Source organism: Filicampus tigris, chromosome 6 (assembly GCF_054856515.1).
Source record: "Filicampus tigris isolate MCC_2025a chromosome 6, RoL_Ftig_1.0, whole genome shotgun sequence".
NCBI classification, from domain to species: domain Eukaryota; kingdom Metazoa; phylum Chordata; class Actinopteri; order Syngnathiformes; family Syngnathidae; genus Filicampus; species Filicampus tigris.
Window position 1 is genome coordinate 25,275,316 of NC_141222.1, and position 20,965 is coordinate 25,296,280.

General features: G+C 44.4%; 1 protein-coding gene across 7 annotated transcripts in view; it reads right to left on the reverse strand.

Moving 5' to 3' along the window:
• Nucleotides 1–20,965, reverse strand: part of slit2 (slit homolog 2 (Drosophila)) — a 101,680-nt gene that overhangs the window by 71,106 nt on the left and 9,609 nt on the right. For all 7 annotated transcript variants that reach the window (XM_086032909.1, XM_086032907.1, XM_086032914.1 and 4 more), the window contains exon 4: nucleotides 17,025–17,096. In XM_086032909.1, coding sequence (XP_085889035.1) covers nucleotides 17,025–17,096 — 72 coding nt within the window. The remainder of the gene's footprint in view (nucleotides 1–17,024; nucleotides 17,097–20,965) is intronic.

Here is a 20,965-nt window from a genome sequence, read left to right on the forward strand (position 1 = left end):
ACAATTAATAATCACTACTTAGCGACATAGGAAGAAAATTCCTCAGCTCTCCATTGCAATGTATAAGGGAATTACTAATTGGAGTAGAAATACAACTAGCCTCAAAACTTCTGTTGTACGCTGTTGTTGAAAAAAGATGAACACATTCACTTTCAAACACACACATAGTAATGGTCTGGTCCAGTCATGCTCATCCGTCCGTCTTTCATCTTTGCATGCTAAATAAGCTTGACCTGAAGAAACCTCACAGCGCTTAATTGCTACCATGGAAACGGCTGTTCTGCCACCCCCCCCCCCCCCGCCCCCCACTTCAATTAGAAGCATCCATTCTGCTTGACTAGCAGCCGTCATCACCTAACAACGCGTCACCTGTGGGAAGGCGGGGAAGGAGCAGCTTGTCAGAAGAGCTCAACAACGTTGTCGTTTAAATGCGAGTAAAAGGACATCAGGAGAGATGGTTAAGGTTCGAGCCGGAAAGAAAGAAAGTGGAGGCAGCCAAGCCAGTCTGATGGCCTCTATCTCCCCAATGAGATGATTGTGGGTCAGTGATGACTGGGGGAAGCGAAGCAGGAGTTGATGGGAGCACAAAGACATTTTGAGACGTGCCCTAAAAGATGCTTTTGGAAGCGACACATAAACACGCACACAACGTAGGCTACACACCGGCAACATAGGCATTCAGTTGAAATGAGCCTTGTCACGGTGACATCACGACTTATGAACCTCTACACACACGCACGCGCACACACCCACACACACACACCCACACACATACTAAGAGACACAGCTATTACCTATATATGGGTTTTGTCTGTACATGCAGGCTGTCAGGCCGTAAAGTGGTTAATAACGCTTTCCCCTCCCCTCAAGTCAATCGCCCCCACCAACACCCTCAACCTTCACCCTCTCCCCCATTTTCATCGTGTTCGAGTCAGTTCTCACAACACAAGAATGCAACCAAGAGTATGATTTTCTGGCAATTTGAAGAACGTCAGTTCAAATTGATTCAATTCAATTCAAATATATGTTTATTAAATTCACAGGTGATCACAAGTTTAAGGTAAGTCACGTTAGGGCTGTGCGATTAATCGAAACTCGATTACAATTACGATCATTACACTCCATTATTACAAAATTGGCATAATCCTAAAAACCATTTATTGATATATCCAACGCAATATGTTTGTTTACACAAGGAAATCATACTTGAAGTTATGCATTTGAACCTTTTCAAAAAATAAATAAATAAATTATAACTAATTTTATAAATGTAGTTTGGTCCGAAAGGAACTTATTTACATTTACTTGCCTTTATATTTTTTTAGATTTAAATATTTTCTTGCTTTGTATTCCTGCTTCCTTCCACATTTCAAAAACATCCATGTTAGCTTATCTCAAGATTCTAAATTGTCCGTAGGTGTGAGCGTGAAGGATTCTTTGTCCACAGTATGTGCCTTCGAGTAGCTGCGGACCAGTCCAGGGTGTGTCCCGCCTCTGGCACAAAATCAGCTGCTGGGACAATTTAGAGTCTTCAGTGAATCAGACATGCACGTTTTTGGAATGTAGACGGAAACCCGAGTACCTGGAGAAAACCCACACAAGCTACGGGAGAACATGCAAACTCCACACAGGAATGCCGGCGCCCCGATTTGAACCCACAACATCTGGGATATTCCTAATGTTTCTATATTATGACTGAAATTCTAGAGAAAATGTACAGCAAGACTAATGAATGCGCTATTTCCTTGCAGTTGTACATTTTGACAATAAATTCCATGTCAAACATCTTTCATATTCTTTCTTAACTCATGCACTGCCATTGACGAATTTACTCGTCTTTTCACAGTCCGACCATTCAATCGCAGGAACTTATTTATATATATTTTTTCAAACGTTAGGGTAAATGAGGGTCTGAAAATGTCTGGCAGAGTTAATATAGGTGTGTTCAATGTTTAATCAAAAGGAAAGGTTGCGTTGACTCCAAAAGATATCCGCTGAACAAATTTCCTGTTTAACTCAAAAATGATGCCAGGGTACACTGAAAAAAAGTTTTTGTTGAATTTACATCAAATGTTTGCCTGAAATAAAATCCTCTGGATCCAGCTACTTTTTGGAAGTAGACTATACTTCTACTAAAAAAAAAAAATACCTGGATCTAGAGGATTTTATTTTGTGCAATCACTTTCTGAAATAAAATGGAGTAAATTCAACACGCCGTTTTTTTCAGTGGTATAAAAATAATGTTGGTCTGTATAGGTACAGATTAAAGTGGGAGCACATTAGGTTTTGAGATACATTTTTGAGTTTTTAAGTTTGAACTAAGCTTGCGCAACATGGATTGTATACATTGTTCTTTATAGCCACAATATTCCAGAAAAAAAACCAAATACATTTTGCTGAAACGCAATTCATATATAATACTAAATATTTAACTATATTGTTATTATTATTATTATTATTATTATGAAAACCTGCCTGATGTGCTTACATGACATGATATTATATGATGATGTGATTAGAGGGCAGATTCAGAATTAGTGCAAAAAAAATTCCTCTAGAAAAGTTCACTTGCATCTTTCATTAAAAAAAAAATGGTAAAAATGTGTTGCCCAGACTGAAATTGCTTTATTCTTCCCAACTGTTATCATTTGCTCACCTATTCAAAACAGCCGACGAAACGTGTATGTAAAGCCGCCGATGCTGAGAAAGTAATTGTACGAGGCGGCGAATGTGAAACATATGTGCCGCTTTGTCAAAAAAGAGCCACTTTTTTTTTTTTTTTTTCTCTTTCTCATGTGTTTTTATGCTGTGAATATTTCAGTGAAGACAGCTTTCAAACACAGATGGATTGGATATGGCGATAAAGTTTCACTATTGGGTGGGGAAATTGTGCAAACAAAGCCAAGCAATGAACGTTTCTGAGCACGCCAATGTGGTTTGGATTCATAGAAAGGAACTTTGGGCAGGTGAACAATCACCTCGGGAAAAAAAAGAGCAAAAAACAAAAAAAACCCCGCAATTTATGATTGGCTTCCTTCACAGATCAATATATTGATTTGACAACATGAACAAATGTTACCTTTGCCGGTCACTATGGCATCTCGGAAAATGTCATTCTGCTAACTACTGGACACACACACACTCACACATTGACAGTAACCCACTTGCTAAGGGCTCTTGCTTACACTACAATTATGAGACTTGTAAAACGGGCTGACATCATCGCGCTGTCTCTTTTTCAAGCACATTACGGTAAAACGTGCCTATTTTTTTTGGAGCCGCAGGTGTCTAAATCCCACTGCTGACTTCAGTCGCACCGGAAGAGCCCACCCTCCTCGCTGCATTGAACCATCCGTCGTTTACCTTTTTGCCTCGTCAAAGTCGGCAATGCACTCAATTACAGCACACCGAAGGATAATGGAAAGGAGAATGAACCAAACAAAGAGGCAAATGAAGGCGGAGCCAAAGAGCAACGCATAAACACATCATTGCTATCACTTTTTTCTGCTGTCGCTGCGCCAAAACCAGATCAGGCAGTCCAAGTTACAATATAAACGACTAATAATTACAAGCGACCAAAAGTATTTCTACAGCTGAGAAGTAAGAGCGATGGAGGGCAAAGGTTACAGCCACTTGTTTGACAGCTTTAATGATGACAAAAAAATTGGATTCATCGTTTATTTATCCCCGGCTCCGAGGAAGGGATGGTTGGAATTCCTCTTTGTGTGCTAATAAGAGAGTCTGCCAATGAGCTGTCAGGACGCAGGCCGCAGCATCTGACCCAGGAACAGGAAGGGACCTGAACATAACACGCAGACGTGCAACACACACACACACACACACACACCTCCTGTTTCTCCCCGCTTTCCCTTCCTTCCTCCGTTCTCCCCCCTCCCTTGTGTCTCTACACGCCTGCCAATTGTCCATAATTGAATTTCCCCGAAGGACGAAGATCCGTCTTTGTATTTCCATCGCGCTGAAAGTCATAAAGTTGAAGAAGTCCCTCGTTAAAACAAGGGCGGGAGAATGACTGAAGTCCGCTGTGGCGTGGTGTGTGAGTGCGTGTGTGAAATGTTTCAAAGGCCAAGCGGGTTCAAGGGAATACTTGGTTTGGACTTTTCTTTAAAAACTATTGAGTGCTACTAAATGGTTCAGCAAGCGCAAGACGCGGCTTCGACGCTAGGATTAGGGTTACAGTTTTCGGTAGTCTTTATTTTAACGCATATGTTTGTTTTGGACTTTATTCTGATTAATGTACTCGTTGGAATTGGTTCCGGAAAATTTACAACTATTCCTCACAATGCAGTGAATTTATTCTAGTAAGATATTATAATAATTAAAAAAAAAAAAATCTTGCAATATCACGACTTTATTCCCCCACCCCAAAAAAAATGACGGTTGTCTTTCTCATTATTCTGTTCTTATCAAATTAATTCATTAAAATGGAAATCAACCCAAACATATTTTTTCAACAATATGTTCTATGCTATCCCACAAGGCATTCTGATAAATATTGCGTTTGTGGAATAAGAGTTAATCCGCCCGTTTTTAGCTATCTCCGGGGGCGGCCATTTTGTCACTTCTGTCGACTGAAAATGACATCACAACTACTCAGGGCTCAGCTTCAGAAAACAGGTCAGCCGCGATTAGTCGTTACCTGACCAGTTGTGATGTCATTTTTAGTCGACAGAAGTGACAAAATGGCCGCCCTCAGAGATAGCTAAAAACGGGTGGATTAACTCTTATTTCACAAAGGCAATATTTATCAGAATGCCTTGTTTCAACAAGTGGGCTTGCATATTCTTGAGAAAAAAAAATATTTGGGTTGACTTCCACCTTTAAATAAGAAATTCTCTAACTTCATTGCTGTGGTATTTTGTACCGTGAGGAATTTTTCCCAAAATTCGCAGCTATTATTGCCGAATAGATTACTATAGAAACAAGTAAACAAACACGGTGGTGATAGAGGGAGAAGGCAATAAATGATCAGCGTCCTAACTTGTCTCGCATAGTTTATTGGATCACTCGTTGAGATAGCATCTGTTTTATTCGACATTACCCAATCTCGTTGGCATGTGCTGAAGTGCGTGTACTTTTGTGCCAGGCGCTCGCAGGGAGGTCAATGTCCTATAAGAGCAAGCCGTTGAATTGGGGAGGCGTGCTTGGTGGGTTTTGCGGTGCACTTTAGTGTTCCCGTCAAAATGACAGCGAAGAGTTATGGGATGAGAACGCCTCTGAGGCGGAAGCTGTCATTAGACACTCTAAACGGTTGGGTTAAAAATAACCACATTTGGGTTAAAAATGGACTGATCCACGACATGGGTCAATTTGACCCAGCTTTCCCATAAAATGAGTTGTCTTGTACAAAAAAATAAATAAAATCATCCGACCCAAATTGGGTAATTTTTGACCCAATTGTTTTTCGAGGGGACGCTAGCTAACGCCGCTACGCTTTTGCGCTGTTCTTCTCGCGGCACCGATCGTCTCGTTGCTATTCAAAAGCATCCCATTCTGACAGCGGGCGACGCGCTGCAGCTCTCAAGCCCGGCCTCGTGATGCGTTTTAATGAGGCTAAGTCGCCGCGGTCAATTCAAAACACACTCGGCTTTAGGGCCCAAAGAATGCCAGAGACTTGAAACTTGTGAGCAACATCGCAGGGAGGGATCACCGGTCAGCTTCCAGTTTCCTCTTTTGCATTGTTCCCATGCATGAGGGTCTTGCGTAAGCCTCTCCAAACCAACGCATGGGATGGAGGGGGAGAGAAAGAAGATGGAGGGATGAAGGAGAGCGATGGAGAGGAAGAAGATACGAGTGACCAAGAAGGAGAATGAGGGATCTTTTTGAGAGTGACGGGGGGGGGGGGCAATGGCCGGCGATGACGGTCCCGCTGGAGAATGCCGACTATGCCTGTGGAGTGGCACTAATGGAGCCAGAGAGGCGATGCAGTTGCCTGCCCTGGAGGCGGGATATTGTGCAATTGGACAAGGCTGCTTGACATGTAGCCAAGATGGAGGATTAGAGGAGAGGGAGGAGGCCGGCACCCGCAGGCGGGGAGAGACGGCCATGTTAGGTCTGCTGACTGATTGACATCAACGCAAGCATTCCCCTCGCACGGTGACCGCCCCTATTTCGCCCCTGCCACACATTTTTTCGGGATGTTTTTCGATGCTGCTGTCAGGTAAATTTAGAGTCTTTAAAGAGAAGTCAACCCAAATATTTTTTTTTTTTTCAAGAATATGTTCAATGCAGGCCTACTAGTTGAAACGAGGCAATATGATTAATATGAAATATGAGTGAAGCAGAAAAATCCACCTGTTTTTAGCCATCTCAGGGGGCGGCCATTTTGTCACTTCTGTCGACTGAAAATGACATCGCAGTTGCTCTGGGCTCAGATAAGGACCAATCACGGCTCAGCTTCGGAAAACAGGCGAGCCGTGATTGGCCTGAGCCCTGAGCAACTGTGCTGTCATTTTCCGGGTAAACAAAAGCAACAAAGGGAGCGTTTTCAGCTGTGGGTGGATTTTATGCAATTGCTTTGAAATTCGCTTGTAAAGACACCCAAAGACCTAAAATCAGTTTTTGATATCAAGCACGGTTTCTCCGTCTCTGACCTACTGTCGTCTCTCAAACAGAAGCGCAATAGTGGCTAGGCTAGGCTAGCTGCTAAACTGACCCGGAAGTACATAAACACGCATTTTAAAAAAATGCGTTCCCTCGCAAAAAACGTTTTTTTTTTCATGTCACCTTAGGGGCTCCGTATCATTCCACACGCGCGGGTGTTATTTATTTTTATTAATTTTTTTTACAACTTATTAACTGATTTAAAGTGCTAAAAATGACTTGCTGTTTTTGATGATGCAATGTTAATGGTTGAACACGCATGTCGTTTTTGGAGCCTCCTGATTTTTTTTTTTTTTCTTTGGTGGTGTGCGGCGAAATTTTTCAAATGTAAATTATGTGGCTCAGGCTGGGAAACACTACACCGAGCCTCAGCGCGTGTTGAAAGCAAGCAAGTCCAAAAATATTTGATCCATCACACCAGGAACTGGAAGTGATACAGCGTATTTGCGGTATATATTCCGCTTCAGAGAGTTCGGTGTAAAAAGGCGCGGGGCGGATAAAGTCCTCATGTACGCTTACGGGGCATTTTGCGGAAATCCTGCCGGGATCGCTATGCGTGACGGCTTCTGTGATTAAGAATCAGAATGGCTTTGAGTTGGGTTCGCATCTGATGAAATATTACCGACTCCTGCGATAAGGCCTAAGTGCCTCTCCAATGACTAATTACGCAATGATTATTTGGTCATTTAAAAGACAATCTCGACACTTTATTAGCGCACGAGAGCTATAACGCCCAGGTCAATACCGCTGAGTGGATGCGATTTGGCCGAGCGGAGGAGCCGCGCATGATAAATTGTCCTGATTACTCCATAATCCCTGGCATAACTCATCGAGCGGGCCCCGCGCATCCATCGACACGCCGCGCTCGGATCCGTACCTGCCGACGGCCCGCGGAGGGAAGCCGGCCGGAGGAAGACGAGCTTAAGCACAGAGCGCTAAGTGGCAAACTGGTAGGCGGCATGGAACGGGAAAAATGATTTACGCGCTTGGTGGGCGGAGCCAGCGCACGCAGGGAACGCTGATAACTCGCCAGTGAGGTTGATTTTCTGTCAACCTCCAAAAAAAGTACTCGTTCGTACGGGCACGCGCACAACTTGAGTTGTTGCTGGCGTTGCGTATGTAGCGCTGCATATCATGCATGCTCAAGTTACACACACACACACACACATCTGAATAATTGTGTATGACAGACATGCAGGCTCCAGGCTTCAGACTACCTGCCATCGGCAGTGATGGTTGATAAAGCCACCTCCTTCACCTCCTCCTCGTCTTCTTTCGTTACTTTCTCTGCATGTCCTGTTCACAGCTCACTCACAACGTACAAAAGACTTCTGTCATCACTTCGTTGTCCCCCGCCACTCCCCACCCCACCCCCCCACCCCCGCCCCACACCATTTAAGACAGCAAACACATCTCTAATCTTGGCGTTAAAAATGTAAAATGCAAGACTGTAAACAAAGAACAGAATGTACACATATTTCATTTTTAACAGCAGTTACATGTACACTTGGCAGCTAAGAATGTTAAAATGTTACGATGCGATGGTAAAGCTCTGGACCTGATTTTTTTCCCCCTTTCCATTATTTCCCACGGGAGAAATACGTCAAGCATTTTATACCTCTTCGGAGTATCTCATTGCAAGACGCATTCAAAGTCTCATTAGACTCCCGTAATTTTGCTGGGCGGCACTTAATGAAGCGACCAACGGCGCACACACTACTAAATACTACTACTACTAATTTTTAGATAGCATACAAATACTTTGTAAAGTTTGTTAAATGTAAAATTGTCACTGCCGCTATATTTCATTGTTGCCATCGGTATTTAACGCATGCAACCTGCCTGGGAAAATCTATTTTAAAATGAATCAACGGCAGCTGGCGGCCCATCCTATCCGACTGCGCTTCTTTCGGCTCATCCGGAAACAAATTTGTTCTGGCTGTGATCAAATTCAAGCAGGGCGTTTCAGTTCACGTTTACATTTTGTGTGCATAACCTCATCTTTTTGTACAGGTGCCATGTCAATAATGCCACTCTGGCTTTGGCAAAGGCCTCTCCGAATCCCTTGAGAATGAATTGCAGCATTGTGTCGGGATATGAATGGTAAAAAAAAAAAAAAAAAAAAAAAAAAAAAAAATCACTACTTAGGAATGAGTGGCCTTGAGCAATTCAGACGTCAATCATGTTACTCATGCAAAGGCAAATGAATGACTCACTGACATTCAGCACCTTCATGCTGTTGTAAGCGCTTGTTTGCACTCGAGGTGATTCCTCGTGTGAGAACACATCACATGGAAATACCTAAATTTAAAAAAAAAAAAAAAAAAAAGAACAAATAAAAGTATTTTCCCAGTTCAGTTGGACGCTTCCCGTGAGTCCGAATGCCGCGTGGACTGTTGGAAAGCATCTGCCGGGAAGATGTGAAAAGGGAGATTTCGTTTTTATGTGAGCGTGTGCATGAGGATTTTTATATCTGTTAAAGTGCATTCAAAGAAGCGGGAGGGGGCAGGAAATCGGGGGGCTGAATGCTGAAGTGGTGAGTTGCTGCAAGTGTGTGCGTGCGTGCGTGCGTGCGTGTTTGTTCACAATGGGAAGGAGACCAAGACGCTTAGGGGGATTTACATCATTCCCCCGGGTGGCCACCATGACATGTTTATATACTGCATCATACGTAAACAATCGCTCAATGTATCTTCATTCATCACATTGAGCAAAATTAGTCATGCTTGTAAAGCATACCAGGCAGCGTTCACATGAAAAAAAAAGAAAATGTTCCCCTCCCACTTGCTCTCTTCTTTGGCTGTCATATCTAATAATGGCACAAAGCCCCCCCAAAAATAAACAGCAAAATCACACCCAATATTTGAATTACTTTAGTGTCAAATGCTCTTCGGTTGCCAAATAATGCAGATGCGTTCCCAACAGCTGTTTCATTTTGTCACCATTATTGTAAATGTTTAGAAGGACACATTCCACCTTGGACATGCCACCTCCGGCTTAGATCTGGAACATTCTTCACCTTTCACCTCTCTTGGACCCAAGAGGTCATCGTCACTGTGGCAACTGAAAGCACCGGATTGCTTTCCTCTTAATTAAAAAAAAACAAAAAAACCCGTCATTTACCAAGAAAAAAAAAATTGCTCTCCCTCTGACCCGCCACCATTTCCCGTTCTCTTCGTTTTCCTCCTCCGTGTGTGAGTTAACTGTCGACACGCCAGGAAGAGCCACTTCTTCCCAAACATTTGCACCCTTTGAATCGTTGTGCAGAGTTTGTCGTCTCGACCGAGGTGGCAAGTGCATGTGTGTGTGTATCAGGATTTACAAAAGACAAAAGCTCAAGCTACTAGGCTGCTAAGCAACAATGCTGCTTGGTAAAGCCTCATCATGGCACAGTTTAGCTGAGGATTAACCGCTATTACATGCACAAACATATACGCGCACGCACACACACACACACTCCATTTTCGGAGACAGCACATGTGCGTTCGGTGTATAAACTGGCCTGTCTTGATTTTCGTGTCGGCGCGTGTCGAGTTCATCGTGTTTGGGAATTTGTCAGACCGCGCCGCCTGACAATTTGGGAAGTCGACTGCAGACCGGCTTGGAGCGGGTCTAAGTTGTGGCGCGGGTGGCGTAACGTAATTTGGATTTTCCGCGCTTCTGATATGCGCGGCGGATGTCATCGAATTTCAGTCATAAACCCGCTGAATCATTGTAGAAATTATGATCACCTTAAATATATTTTAAAAAAAATCCCCCCGCCGGCTGTCACACACAGACGCATGATCGGGTGTGGAAGTCTTCCAAATGCCCACTTCAGATCGGACAACCTTACATCATCCGCAAGTGGCGATCCCACAGTTCCTTATGTCGACTCCAGCGAGTCCGTTATACTTCCGCCATGTAGGCCGCACGCCTCTTTTTGCGTTGTGTTTAAAGGGAATGAGACGAGTGGCTTCCACTGGCCAGGAAGCAAATCGACCGCGTTCACGCCCACAACGGCGCAAACGCCCGTTTCTAACTGGGCGCGTCTGTGAAAATGGCAAAAGAAAGAAAGCTTCCCCCCGTGCACACTGTTAGGCTGCGCTTTGCACTGGATTTACGCTGGGCGTGACCCTAAATGTCACATCATCACGCTAAATCAATCCCCATTCCAGTTTTATATCCGAAGCTAGTGAGTGTGTGTGCCACAATTGCAAGAAAGGCAAAACAATTGTTGAGAATAAAGTGATGTTTTTTGGGGAGAACGCAGACGTACCAGTTTCAAGGGCGTCAAGTATAACTTTAGTCTAAGTTGAACGAATAAAATGTACGTTTACTCACATCAACAACATCGTTCGTATGAACATTTTTTTTTTTTTTTTTAAAAGGCCTACAACTGGAAATGCAATCACCTTTTTTATTGGATTTGTGCTAACATCTGAATACATTTTTAGCTAATACTAAATGATCATAATTGCTATGGGAGATTTGGAGAGAAAATCAGTGACAAGCTAAAAGTATGAATTGAATTCTCCGAATAGTATGAGTTTTTTAAATTTTTATTATACAAACGCATCTTCTAAAAGCAGCACAGTGACCTTGCGGGGAGCACATCTGCCTGCTAGTTCTTCGATTCAGGGCTCAAATCTCAACTCCTTTACGGAGATTTGGGGGGCTCTATCTTCATAACCGGCCTAAATCCCGCGCTACGCATGTTTGCGCAGAGGCGGGTCAGACCCGATGTTGGCAATTTCGCAGACGAGCGAGCGCAGGGCGGCGGATACGCGCGGGGGAGGGTTGCGCTGCTGTCGGAGTAGTCACAGCCGACTTCAATCGCGGCCAATTTAAATGTGGCGGCGTGCTAGTTTCAACGTGGCAGCCTTGACTGTTCATGTGCCCACATGTGTGCCACCCGGTAGGATGATTTAAAAAAAAAAAAAAAAAAATCTGTGTGGGCCTTAGTCTGCACTCTAAAAACAGTTGGATTAAAAATAAGACAATTTTAGGTTGAAATGGTCCGATCCACAAAATGGGTCAATTTGACCCACCTTTTTGTGTTGTTTTGTACAAAACAGCTCAATTTTTGGGGTTGTTTTGTACGAAACAACCAATTTTTTTTTGGGGGGGGGGTGGTTGTTTTCTGCAAAATAACCCACAAAGTTGGGTCAGATTGACCCAAGTAGTGGATCGTTCCATTTCCGACCCCAAATTGTCTTATTGTTAACCCAACTGTTTTTGGAATGGTAAGAACTGATGATGAGAATCAGTCCGACCTGTTGTTTCAACTCTTGTTTCAAAGAAAAACGCAAAAAAAAAACAAAAAAAAAAAAGCAAAAACAACAAACCCACAATAAAATCCAAACATCCCATCAATCTGAAGTCACTCACAGCAAAACCAAAGCAGACTTGTGGAATTAGAGAACGCTCTCTTTTCATCTGCCACGCCATCCTTTCATCAATCCCCAAGCATTTAACTTTACAGTTTTAATAAAAGCAGAGTGTCATAAAAGGTGCCCGAAGTGAACCACTTCGGCGGTCATAAAGTCCACGACTGCGCTCGCGCACACACGCACGTCTGTATGTGAGTCGGAAACGGCCGACTTGCGCGGCGGCTCTGCGGTTGTCCGGATCGTCTTGGCAAAACGCGCCGATCTTTTAGCCATCATGTTTTACAGAGTCCATCTAATGAACTCGCTCTGTTGGACCCAATCACCTTCTCGTTCCGTCTCTCAGCTCTCGCTTGGAGCAAACAGTCACAGCTGCGGTTCTCAGCACTCGTCAATAGAATACAGGGGCACGGGCGCGTGCGCGTGCGTGTGCGTGTAGGTGTGTGTGCCATGGCAAATCCAGAGAGACACGGTTACTGGGGTGCTTGCTGCCCGCCACATGGCGTCTCCAGATGTGCGTTAACCCAACGCAGTCTGTGCCCTGCGGTATCGGGTGAACGTTTGCGTCGGGGACGCAGGTGTTTTTTTCGAATGATGCGAAACGGACATTTTAATTGCTCGCGCACAAACGTCGTTTGGCGTGCGTGAAATTGTGAAATTGCACAACTGACTAGTTTGGGGTAAATGTGTCTGTGAACAAGCGGTTCGGGTTTTGGCCCCAATTGTGACGTCTGCAGAGTGTCCGCTGCGTGTTGGCTCGGACCGGAAATGCAATCACGACATTGAAATAAATTCGCCAAATGAGATGTCAGCAGAGGATTCGGGATTGGTTTCGGCTTTTTGGATTATTATTACTAGCTTGCTTTTTCACTTGTATGACAGTTTTAAGACTGTTGGTCAATATTTCGGCCGAAAATTGCGCTTACATGTAGTGGAGACAGGATTGAAAATGGTGGCCGTTTTAGCCTAGAACAGATTCGTTCGATTTTTATTTCCAACCAGAACATTTCATTCTAAAGATGAACAAATTGGCAATCGGCAGAACGGAATGTGTTCGTCATTTGCGTTTGCTATCAACAGGACCCCACAATGTGACCAACTTTTTCAACTTAAAGTGGAAATCAACCCAAAGATATTTTTTTCAAGAATATATTCCATGCAGGTCCACTAGTTGAAACACAGCATTCTGATTAATATTGCGTTTGCGGAATAGGAGTTATTGCACCCGTTTTTAGCCATCTCAGGGGGCGGCCATTTTGTCATTTCTGTCGACCGAAAATGACATCACGACTGCTCAGGGCTTAGATAACGACCAATCACGGCTCAGCTTCAGAAAACAGGTCAACCGTGATTGGTCGTTACCTGAGATTTTTCATTGTTCATTCGCAGCAATTTTAATTTGAGATCTTAAGGGTATGTAGCAAAGACTGTGATCCTTCCTTTATTCCTTTTTGAGAGTTTTACTCTTGTAATACGTTATAGTGCTCCATGCAGTCAAAACTGCGGTAGTATAGTGAGAAAAAGAAGAAAAAAAAATAGGATATATCATTTACAGGAAAACTGAGGACGCGAAGCCTTCGACTAGTGATCTAAGTAAAGGTCAAAAGCATAACACAGACACACACGTACAATTTCAAGCTGTAACAAAAATGTTCATAATAGCAGGTTGAGTAAGTGTTCATATATATAGCAGCACTCTTGGAAGAAGCAGAGACTTCGCACATACCATCTGACCTCAATAGAAAACTTGACGCGATTCCACTTCCACATGGAGATTCTCAAGGGTTTCATGTTAGGTTTTGTAAAAAATATAATCAGATGCTGCATAGGGCAAAAACGCACACAAAAGAATTCATATCGACTTCAGCTTTGCGGTTGGAACGCACACGGAATGGCTTCAATACGTCTGACCAATGTGCTCTGTGGCCGCCGAGGCGCCGGCTTGGCAACGACTTTTTTTCGTTGTCCACGAGCTCACTTGTTGTCTTTTTCTGTGTATTTTCATCATCTGTCTCACGTTAGCAAACTTATCACAGCCAATACCACCACTCAATACAACGATGTTAAGGAGGAAGTCAACCCAAACGTATTTTTTTCCAGAATATGGTCTGTGCAGGCCCACTAGTTGAGACAAGGCATTGTGATTAATATTGCGTTCGTAGAATATGAGTTAAGCAGCAAAATCCACCTGCTTTTAGCCATCTCAGCGGGCGGCCATTTTGTCACTTCTGTCGACTCAAAATGACATCACACACCCTCGGGGCTCAGGTAACTACCATTCATAGCTTATCTTCAGAACAAAAGGTGAGCGGTGATTGGTCGTTATTTGACCCCTGCGATGTCATTTTCAGTCGGCGGAAGTGACAAAATGGCCACTCCCTGAGATGGCTAAAAACGGGTAGATTTTGCTGCTTAAAGTGGAAGTCAACCCAAACGTATTTTTGTCAAGAATATGTTGTATGCAGGCCCACTAGTTGAAACAAGGCATTCTAATAAATATTGCGTCTGTGGAATTAGAGTTAAACAGCAGCTGTTTTTAACCATCTCAGGGGTGCGCCATCTCCGGGGGCGGCCATTTTGTCATTTCTGTCAACTGAACTACTCAGGGCTCAGATAATGACCCATCATGGTTTAGCTTCGGAAAACAGGTGAGCTGTGATTGGTCGTTACCTGAGCCCGGAAACACTGAGATGTCATTTTCAGTCGACAGAAGTGACAAAATGGCCGCCCCCGGAGATGGCCCAAAACGAGTGGATTAATTCTTATTTCGCAAACGCAATATTAATCAGAATGCCTTGTTCCAACTAGTGGGCCTGCATCGAAAACATTCATGAAAAAAAAAAATGTTTGGATTACCTTCCCTCTTTAAGATGGTGGAGGAAGACTGGTTCGCGGACGTTGTGCCGCCGGCGGCGATTCAGACGCACGCAACCACCGCTACGCAAACGTATGCTGGCGCACGCAGGGGCCGGTGGTCTGCGACAGCTGAGCGGAGAGAAGTATAGCCGGCGATGTATTTTTACCTTTGGCCCACACGCTAAGCAAAATACCAAGTCTTGGCCTTGAGCAACGCGGGCGCACACATGCGCGCACGCGGCTGGGCGCGGGCAGACGCACAACCTCAGACATGACAGGTCGAGCGGAGCCGACCGCCGGAGCAGCCGCAGAACATCAACAACGTTCACGCAATGTGAATCATCCGAGCGTGTCAATATTGTTTCAGATAAATATATGCGGCTGCATTTACAGCATATATAAATATATATATATATATATATATATATACAGTATAGACGACACCATCATTTGCCCCCCCCCCCCCCCCCCCTGGACCACAAACAACCATGACGAGTAGTTAGTTCCCACAGTCCGAGATGTACAGATGCTTTTACGCTAAGCACCGCGGCAGAGCGCAGAGCTGGAAGGCGCTGGAACAATCAGCGGCGCACGCCGATGAATGTGACTGTTGATTATCTGTGACTGAAACGATTTGGTACCCGTGAAAGGCCAAATGTAACTTTAGAGGAGAAACCCGATTCATCACGAGCGGGCGCGCGCAGGCACGCGCACGCGCACGCAGTCGACAGCAGCTGTTGGGGTGCTAATCTCCATTAGCTACTGAACTGGCCTCAATGGAGGGAGCCATTGAAAATCACGCGTGTGCTTCTCATTCGTCCATTTTGCGCCGCCATCATTGTTGAGGAGCTTCCGGCAGCACCGGACCAACGTGGACGGTTCGGTTTGCAGTTTGCTTGTTTTCACGCGAGGTACACGACGCGGGCAAAAGGATCGGGATTGTGGGACTGAGGAAAGTGGAGTGTGAAAGAAAACGAGAAGGCGGAGTCACTGATGGTGTCGAGCAGAGGGGTCAAACTCAGGCCTGGGCGGCCAGATTTGGGGCACCACGAAATTTGATGTGGCCTGCGAAAGCCAATCTTGTAATTCAACTTTCACGATGCTAGCTAAAATCTACCCAAATTTCAAATCGTCATACGTAAAAATAAAAATCTTCGGATAGCGCAGCATTTTTTTTTTGGGTGACCAAACCGCTTTTTAAAGTAACTTCAAACTATTATCGTCTTTGTAACAGAATAGAGGGTGGTATTTACTACTCTTTTTTTTTTTTTTAATTAAAAATAGTGCTTCTCTTGCACTGATAAAAAAAAAAAAAATTGACCTCTTGGATTGAAACAGTAACGGTTAATAAGCTCGGTCCAGTTTGAAAGCTATTGTCAGATTCATCCAGAGGAGCGTTTGTAGAACCGTCACTGATATTGAACCCGAGAGAGGGCCGAGTGTTTGTTCCAGTTCATCACAAAGATGTTTGATGGGGTTGAGGTCAAGGTTCACAAATCCTTCCACTCCCAACTCATCCAACGCCTTCATCAACCTTGCGTAGCGCAGTATCGGAAAAGAAAAAGACTTTCCCCACATCGTTTCCCCAAAGCTGGAATTGCCGAATTAGCCAAAATGATTTGATGAGATGAGATGAATAATCGAGACTGAGGGGTGGACTAAGGTGTTCAAATCATGATTGATGAATTGAATGATTAAGACATGTAGACTTTTGTCCATGTTGAGTTTATCAGTGGATTGTTTGGAGATCATTTCAACACATCTTACAGCAAGCCGCACTGATTAGAATTTATTTTGCAAAAGGCCAAAGTGGCCACAATATCCATCCTCGGCCATTAGTTGAATAAAGATGCGGACAGATTTGTGTAGAAATATACAAAAGGAAAATAGTCTACATTTCGAAGCCTCGGAAAGAGTTGCGCAAACAGTTCAAGTCCAATCGACGATGACACCACGGGGAACATTTGTGTGGATTGTACCCGGTGGAACAGATACGGATTCTTCACGGAACCTATTTGTAGCAAGCGTGGAACTGTCTTTGGCATTTTTGTCCAAAATGATGTCATCATTGTGTCACCAAGCCATTCGTCATCTAAATGATGTCAGGCCTTCAATAATAACAACCACGCAGAGCAGCTTAGCGATTGGTTGGAAAGGACAAAGAAAAACAGCACTTACAGTCGATGAAGCTTCGTCGTTCCCAGGAAGAGCAGCTCAGGAAAAACGGCCAGATTATTCCGATTCAGGCGCCTGAAAAAGGCAGAACGTGTATTAGGAAACAGAGGAAAGAGCGTAGGTGTTTGTGGATAGATGTACTCGATAGCATTCATAAGCTTGCGATAAACAGTCAAATAATTAGCAAGCTTAAAGCGCCAGCCAAAGCTACATTTTCTGCAGCTTACAAAACTGCACCACCGTTTGCCATAAAAATTGCAAATCTCAAATCTGGATAAACAGAAATAAGAGGACTTGGTTTCTCATTTTGCCATTTGAATCGCAATGGCCCCACGCCACACCCCGAAACCCAGCCACTGCTCCAAAATAACCCTATTGGTCTATTTGGCGCATTTTCAACCACACTCTAAAAACAGTTGGGTTAAAAATAACACCATTTTGGGTCAGAAATGGACCGATCCAATGTATGGGTCAATTTGACCCACTTTCTTGCGTTGTTTTGTACCAAAAACAGTCCAATTTGGGGGTTTGTTTCCCAGAGTTGGATCAAATTGACTTATAGTGGATTGGTCCATTGTTGACTCCAAAATTATGTTATTTTTAACCCAGTTTTTAGAGTGCAGGATGGAGCCTGAGTAACAAACTGATGAATCATCCCCCCCCCCCCCCTCACCCGTGTAGCCGAAAATGGTACAGTCCAGTAATCTTGTGTGATCGTCCACAAAGACGTAGCTTGCAAGCATACAAACGGGCAAACAATATTGGCACGCTAAAAACTGTTGGGTTAAAAAGAACACAATTTTGGGTCAAAAAAGGACCGATGCACTACTTGGGTCAGTTGGACCCAACTTTCCAAAAAGTGGCTGCAGCCCCAGAAATTGCTCAGTTTTGTACAAAATAACGCAAGAAAGCGGGTCAAATTGACCCAATTTGTGTATCGGTCCATTTTTGACCCCAAATTGTGTTCTTTTTAACCCAACTGTTTTTAGAGTGTTTTAGTGTGTGTGTGTGTGTGTTTTGTGTGGCGTTGGTGCCGTGCTGCGCTCTACTCGAGTGAAGAAGAATCACATTGATGCGGTTCCTGTCTTCGGTTCCATTAGATTGTGCGGAGTGCACCTAATGCTATCGGGTGACGGTCGACCAAAAGAAACAGACTCCAGGTTCGTCTTGATGGCGACATGGCTGCCGGGCAAAACAGTGAAGCGGAGAAGGTGGAAGTCAGGCAAGGCATGGGGAGAAAAGACGAGAGTTCCAATGTAGGCAAGGGGGGAGATTTCCCTTTAACCACAAAGGGAGAGAGAGGAGAAGACGATGTGGGAAAAACAAACAGGCGGTCTGGCCGGGCTACCGAATGTGTGAAAGGGACCCCGCTGAGTAAACAAGGCCCTCACTAGGGGAAGAACTCACAACGGCCCGTCATGGCGCACACACATCCACGTACAAATAGAAGCGTTGAGAGAACTCGGGCGAGTTTAATAACGTGGGCCCGATCATTTAACCCTGCTCGAGTGGAGTGAAGAGGTTTGTGTGCCGATGTCTGCGGGCGGATGTGCCTTGATGCGAGTCGGGGGAAGAGTGAGGCAACTGAGTGACACGGTGAGTGAAAGGCTTGCTGAAACTGTTTAACCTCGACACGCACGCGCGCATTGGCGGGCCCGGGCAACAGATGCCGTGGCAGCCGTGACTGGAAGGCGATGAAGAGAAGGAAAAAAAATTGGGGATCAACAGAAAAATGTGACCCCCGGACTAGTAATGGCGGGTCGCGTATTTGGTACCTGGGCCATCCTACCTGACTGAATCCACCTCTTAATATTACCGCGGTTATATTGTCATGAGGGAAACCATCGGTGCTGTGTTAAAATGCAATTCAACAGCACGCAAGCGAAGCGGCTCAGCATCAACGGAAAAAAAGCCGAAAATGAAATAAATGACACACGGCGGAGACGCTGATTATAAATTGTATTTATGTGCGCAGATTGCTATCGATGTGTTTGGCGAGTCAAACTTGGCTTGCTTTGAACAACCAATCAGAGGGCGGAAAAACTGCTGATGTCATTGGTTAAAGATGAACTCTTAGTTGGAGTGACATCAGCCAGCACCTGATTCTAAAGGGCCTGGGCAGATTACATTGACATGGCAGCACACAGAGGCTATAAAATGTGACCCCCGCCCCAAAAAAAGTTCCATCCACGGCCGCTTTTGTTGCTTAAAGAGGAAAGTCAACGCAAACATTTTTTTTTTCAAGAATATGTTCTATGCAAGCCCACTAGTTGAAACATTGCATTCTGAAAAATGGAGCATTTGTAGAATAAGTGTAAACCCACTTATTTTTAGCCATCTCCGGGGGCGGCCATTTTGTCACTTCTGTCGACTGAAAATAACTTCACAACTGCTCACAACGACCAATCACGGCTCACATTCAGCACACGTCAGCCGTGATTGGTCGTTGCGAGCAGTTGTGATGTCATTTTCAGTCGACAGAAGACAAAATGGCCGCCCCCAGAGATGGCTAAAAATGACTGCATTTTTCCTGCTTAACTTATATTCCACGAACACAAAATTAATCATAATGCAGTGTTTCAACTAATGGGCCTGCTGGGAACATATTCTCGAAAAAAAATATGTTTGGGTTGACTTGCGCTTGAACTCATATTCCACAAACACAATATTAATTGTGATGTCATTTTCAAATCGACAGAAGTGACAAAATGGCCGCCCCCGGAGGTGGCAGAAAAACGAGTGAAATAACTCCTATTCCACAAACGCAATATTTATAAGAATGCCTTGTTTCAACTAGTGGGCCTGCATAGAAGATATTCTTCCAAAAAAACACGCCAATTAACCGATTGATGTCATTCATCATCTTTTTACAACCGCCCATCATTGTTCAGCCCTCTGCACGCATCCCCCAGTGACAAAACGCCTTCAGACGCGTGCACACAGCTTCACCTTCGCAGTTACATCAGAGGCCTATTATATAAATATTTAACATGCGGCAGAAGTGATGTTTCTAAATTATTCACCCCTCTTCCCTTAACAGCTGCTCTGGAGGCTAAGAGGCTAAGAGCCCCCCCGCATCCTGCAGAGAGGCGCCGGCGATCCCGGCAGGTCTCGCCTGGTCAGGAGTGCCCGTTTGGTGGGCTACACTTCCCCTGAGGCTGCTGCTGCTTCTGATGGAGGTGTGGAGGAGAAGGACTATGAGCTCATCCTCCTAAAATAGACGTGATGCTGTCAGACTAACTAACCGCCTGAGAATGGAAGATGCGAACCAGACTGGTGCGTCGATACACGTTTGACTTCCGTTAATCACATGCGGGAAGTAGCCGAAACATTAGGTGCACCTGCACACTTGCTATATTGTTCCAATACTGTGTCGGAAATTCTGCTTTTACAAAAGGCACACCTTGACTTTGGAGTCCAATTTGTTCGGCGACAGAGCTCGTCACTCAATTCACCCAATTAAATCAGTTGCCCACATTGAAATGGATTTAAATGGCAGTAAACTCAGCCAGTCCAGCCAAAAAGGCATTTTGGTTAACCTTTTTAAAAAAGAATCTATGTATATGTATATCTGTGCGCCTTCACTAGTCTAAACGTGGCGTTCTGATGAATATTGCGTTTGTGGAATATGAGTTAAGCAGCAAAATCCAGCCCTTTTTAGCCATCTGAGGGGGCGGCCATTTTGTCATTTCTGTCGACTGAAAATGACGTCCTGGAGCTCAGGTAACGACCAATCACGGCTCACCTGTTTTCTGAAGCTGAGCCACGATTGGTTAGCTGAGCCCTGAGCAACTGTGATGTCACTTTCAGTGGTGAGAAAGAGGCAAAATGGCCGCCCCCTGAGATGGCTAAAAAGGGGTGGAGTTTGCTGCTTAACTCATATTCCACAAACGCAATATTAATCAGAATGACGTGTTTCAACTAGTAAGACTGCATATAACATA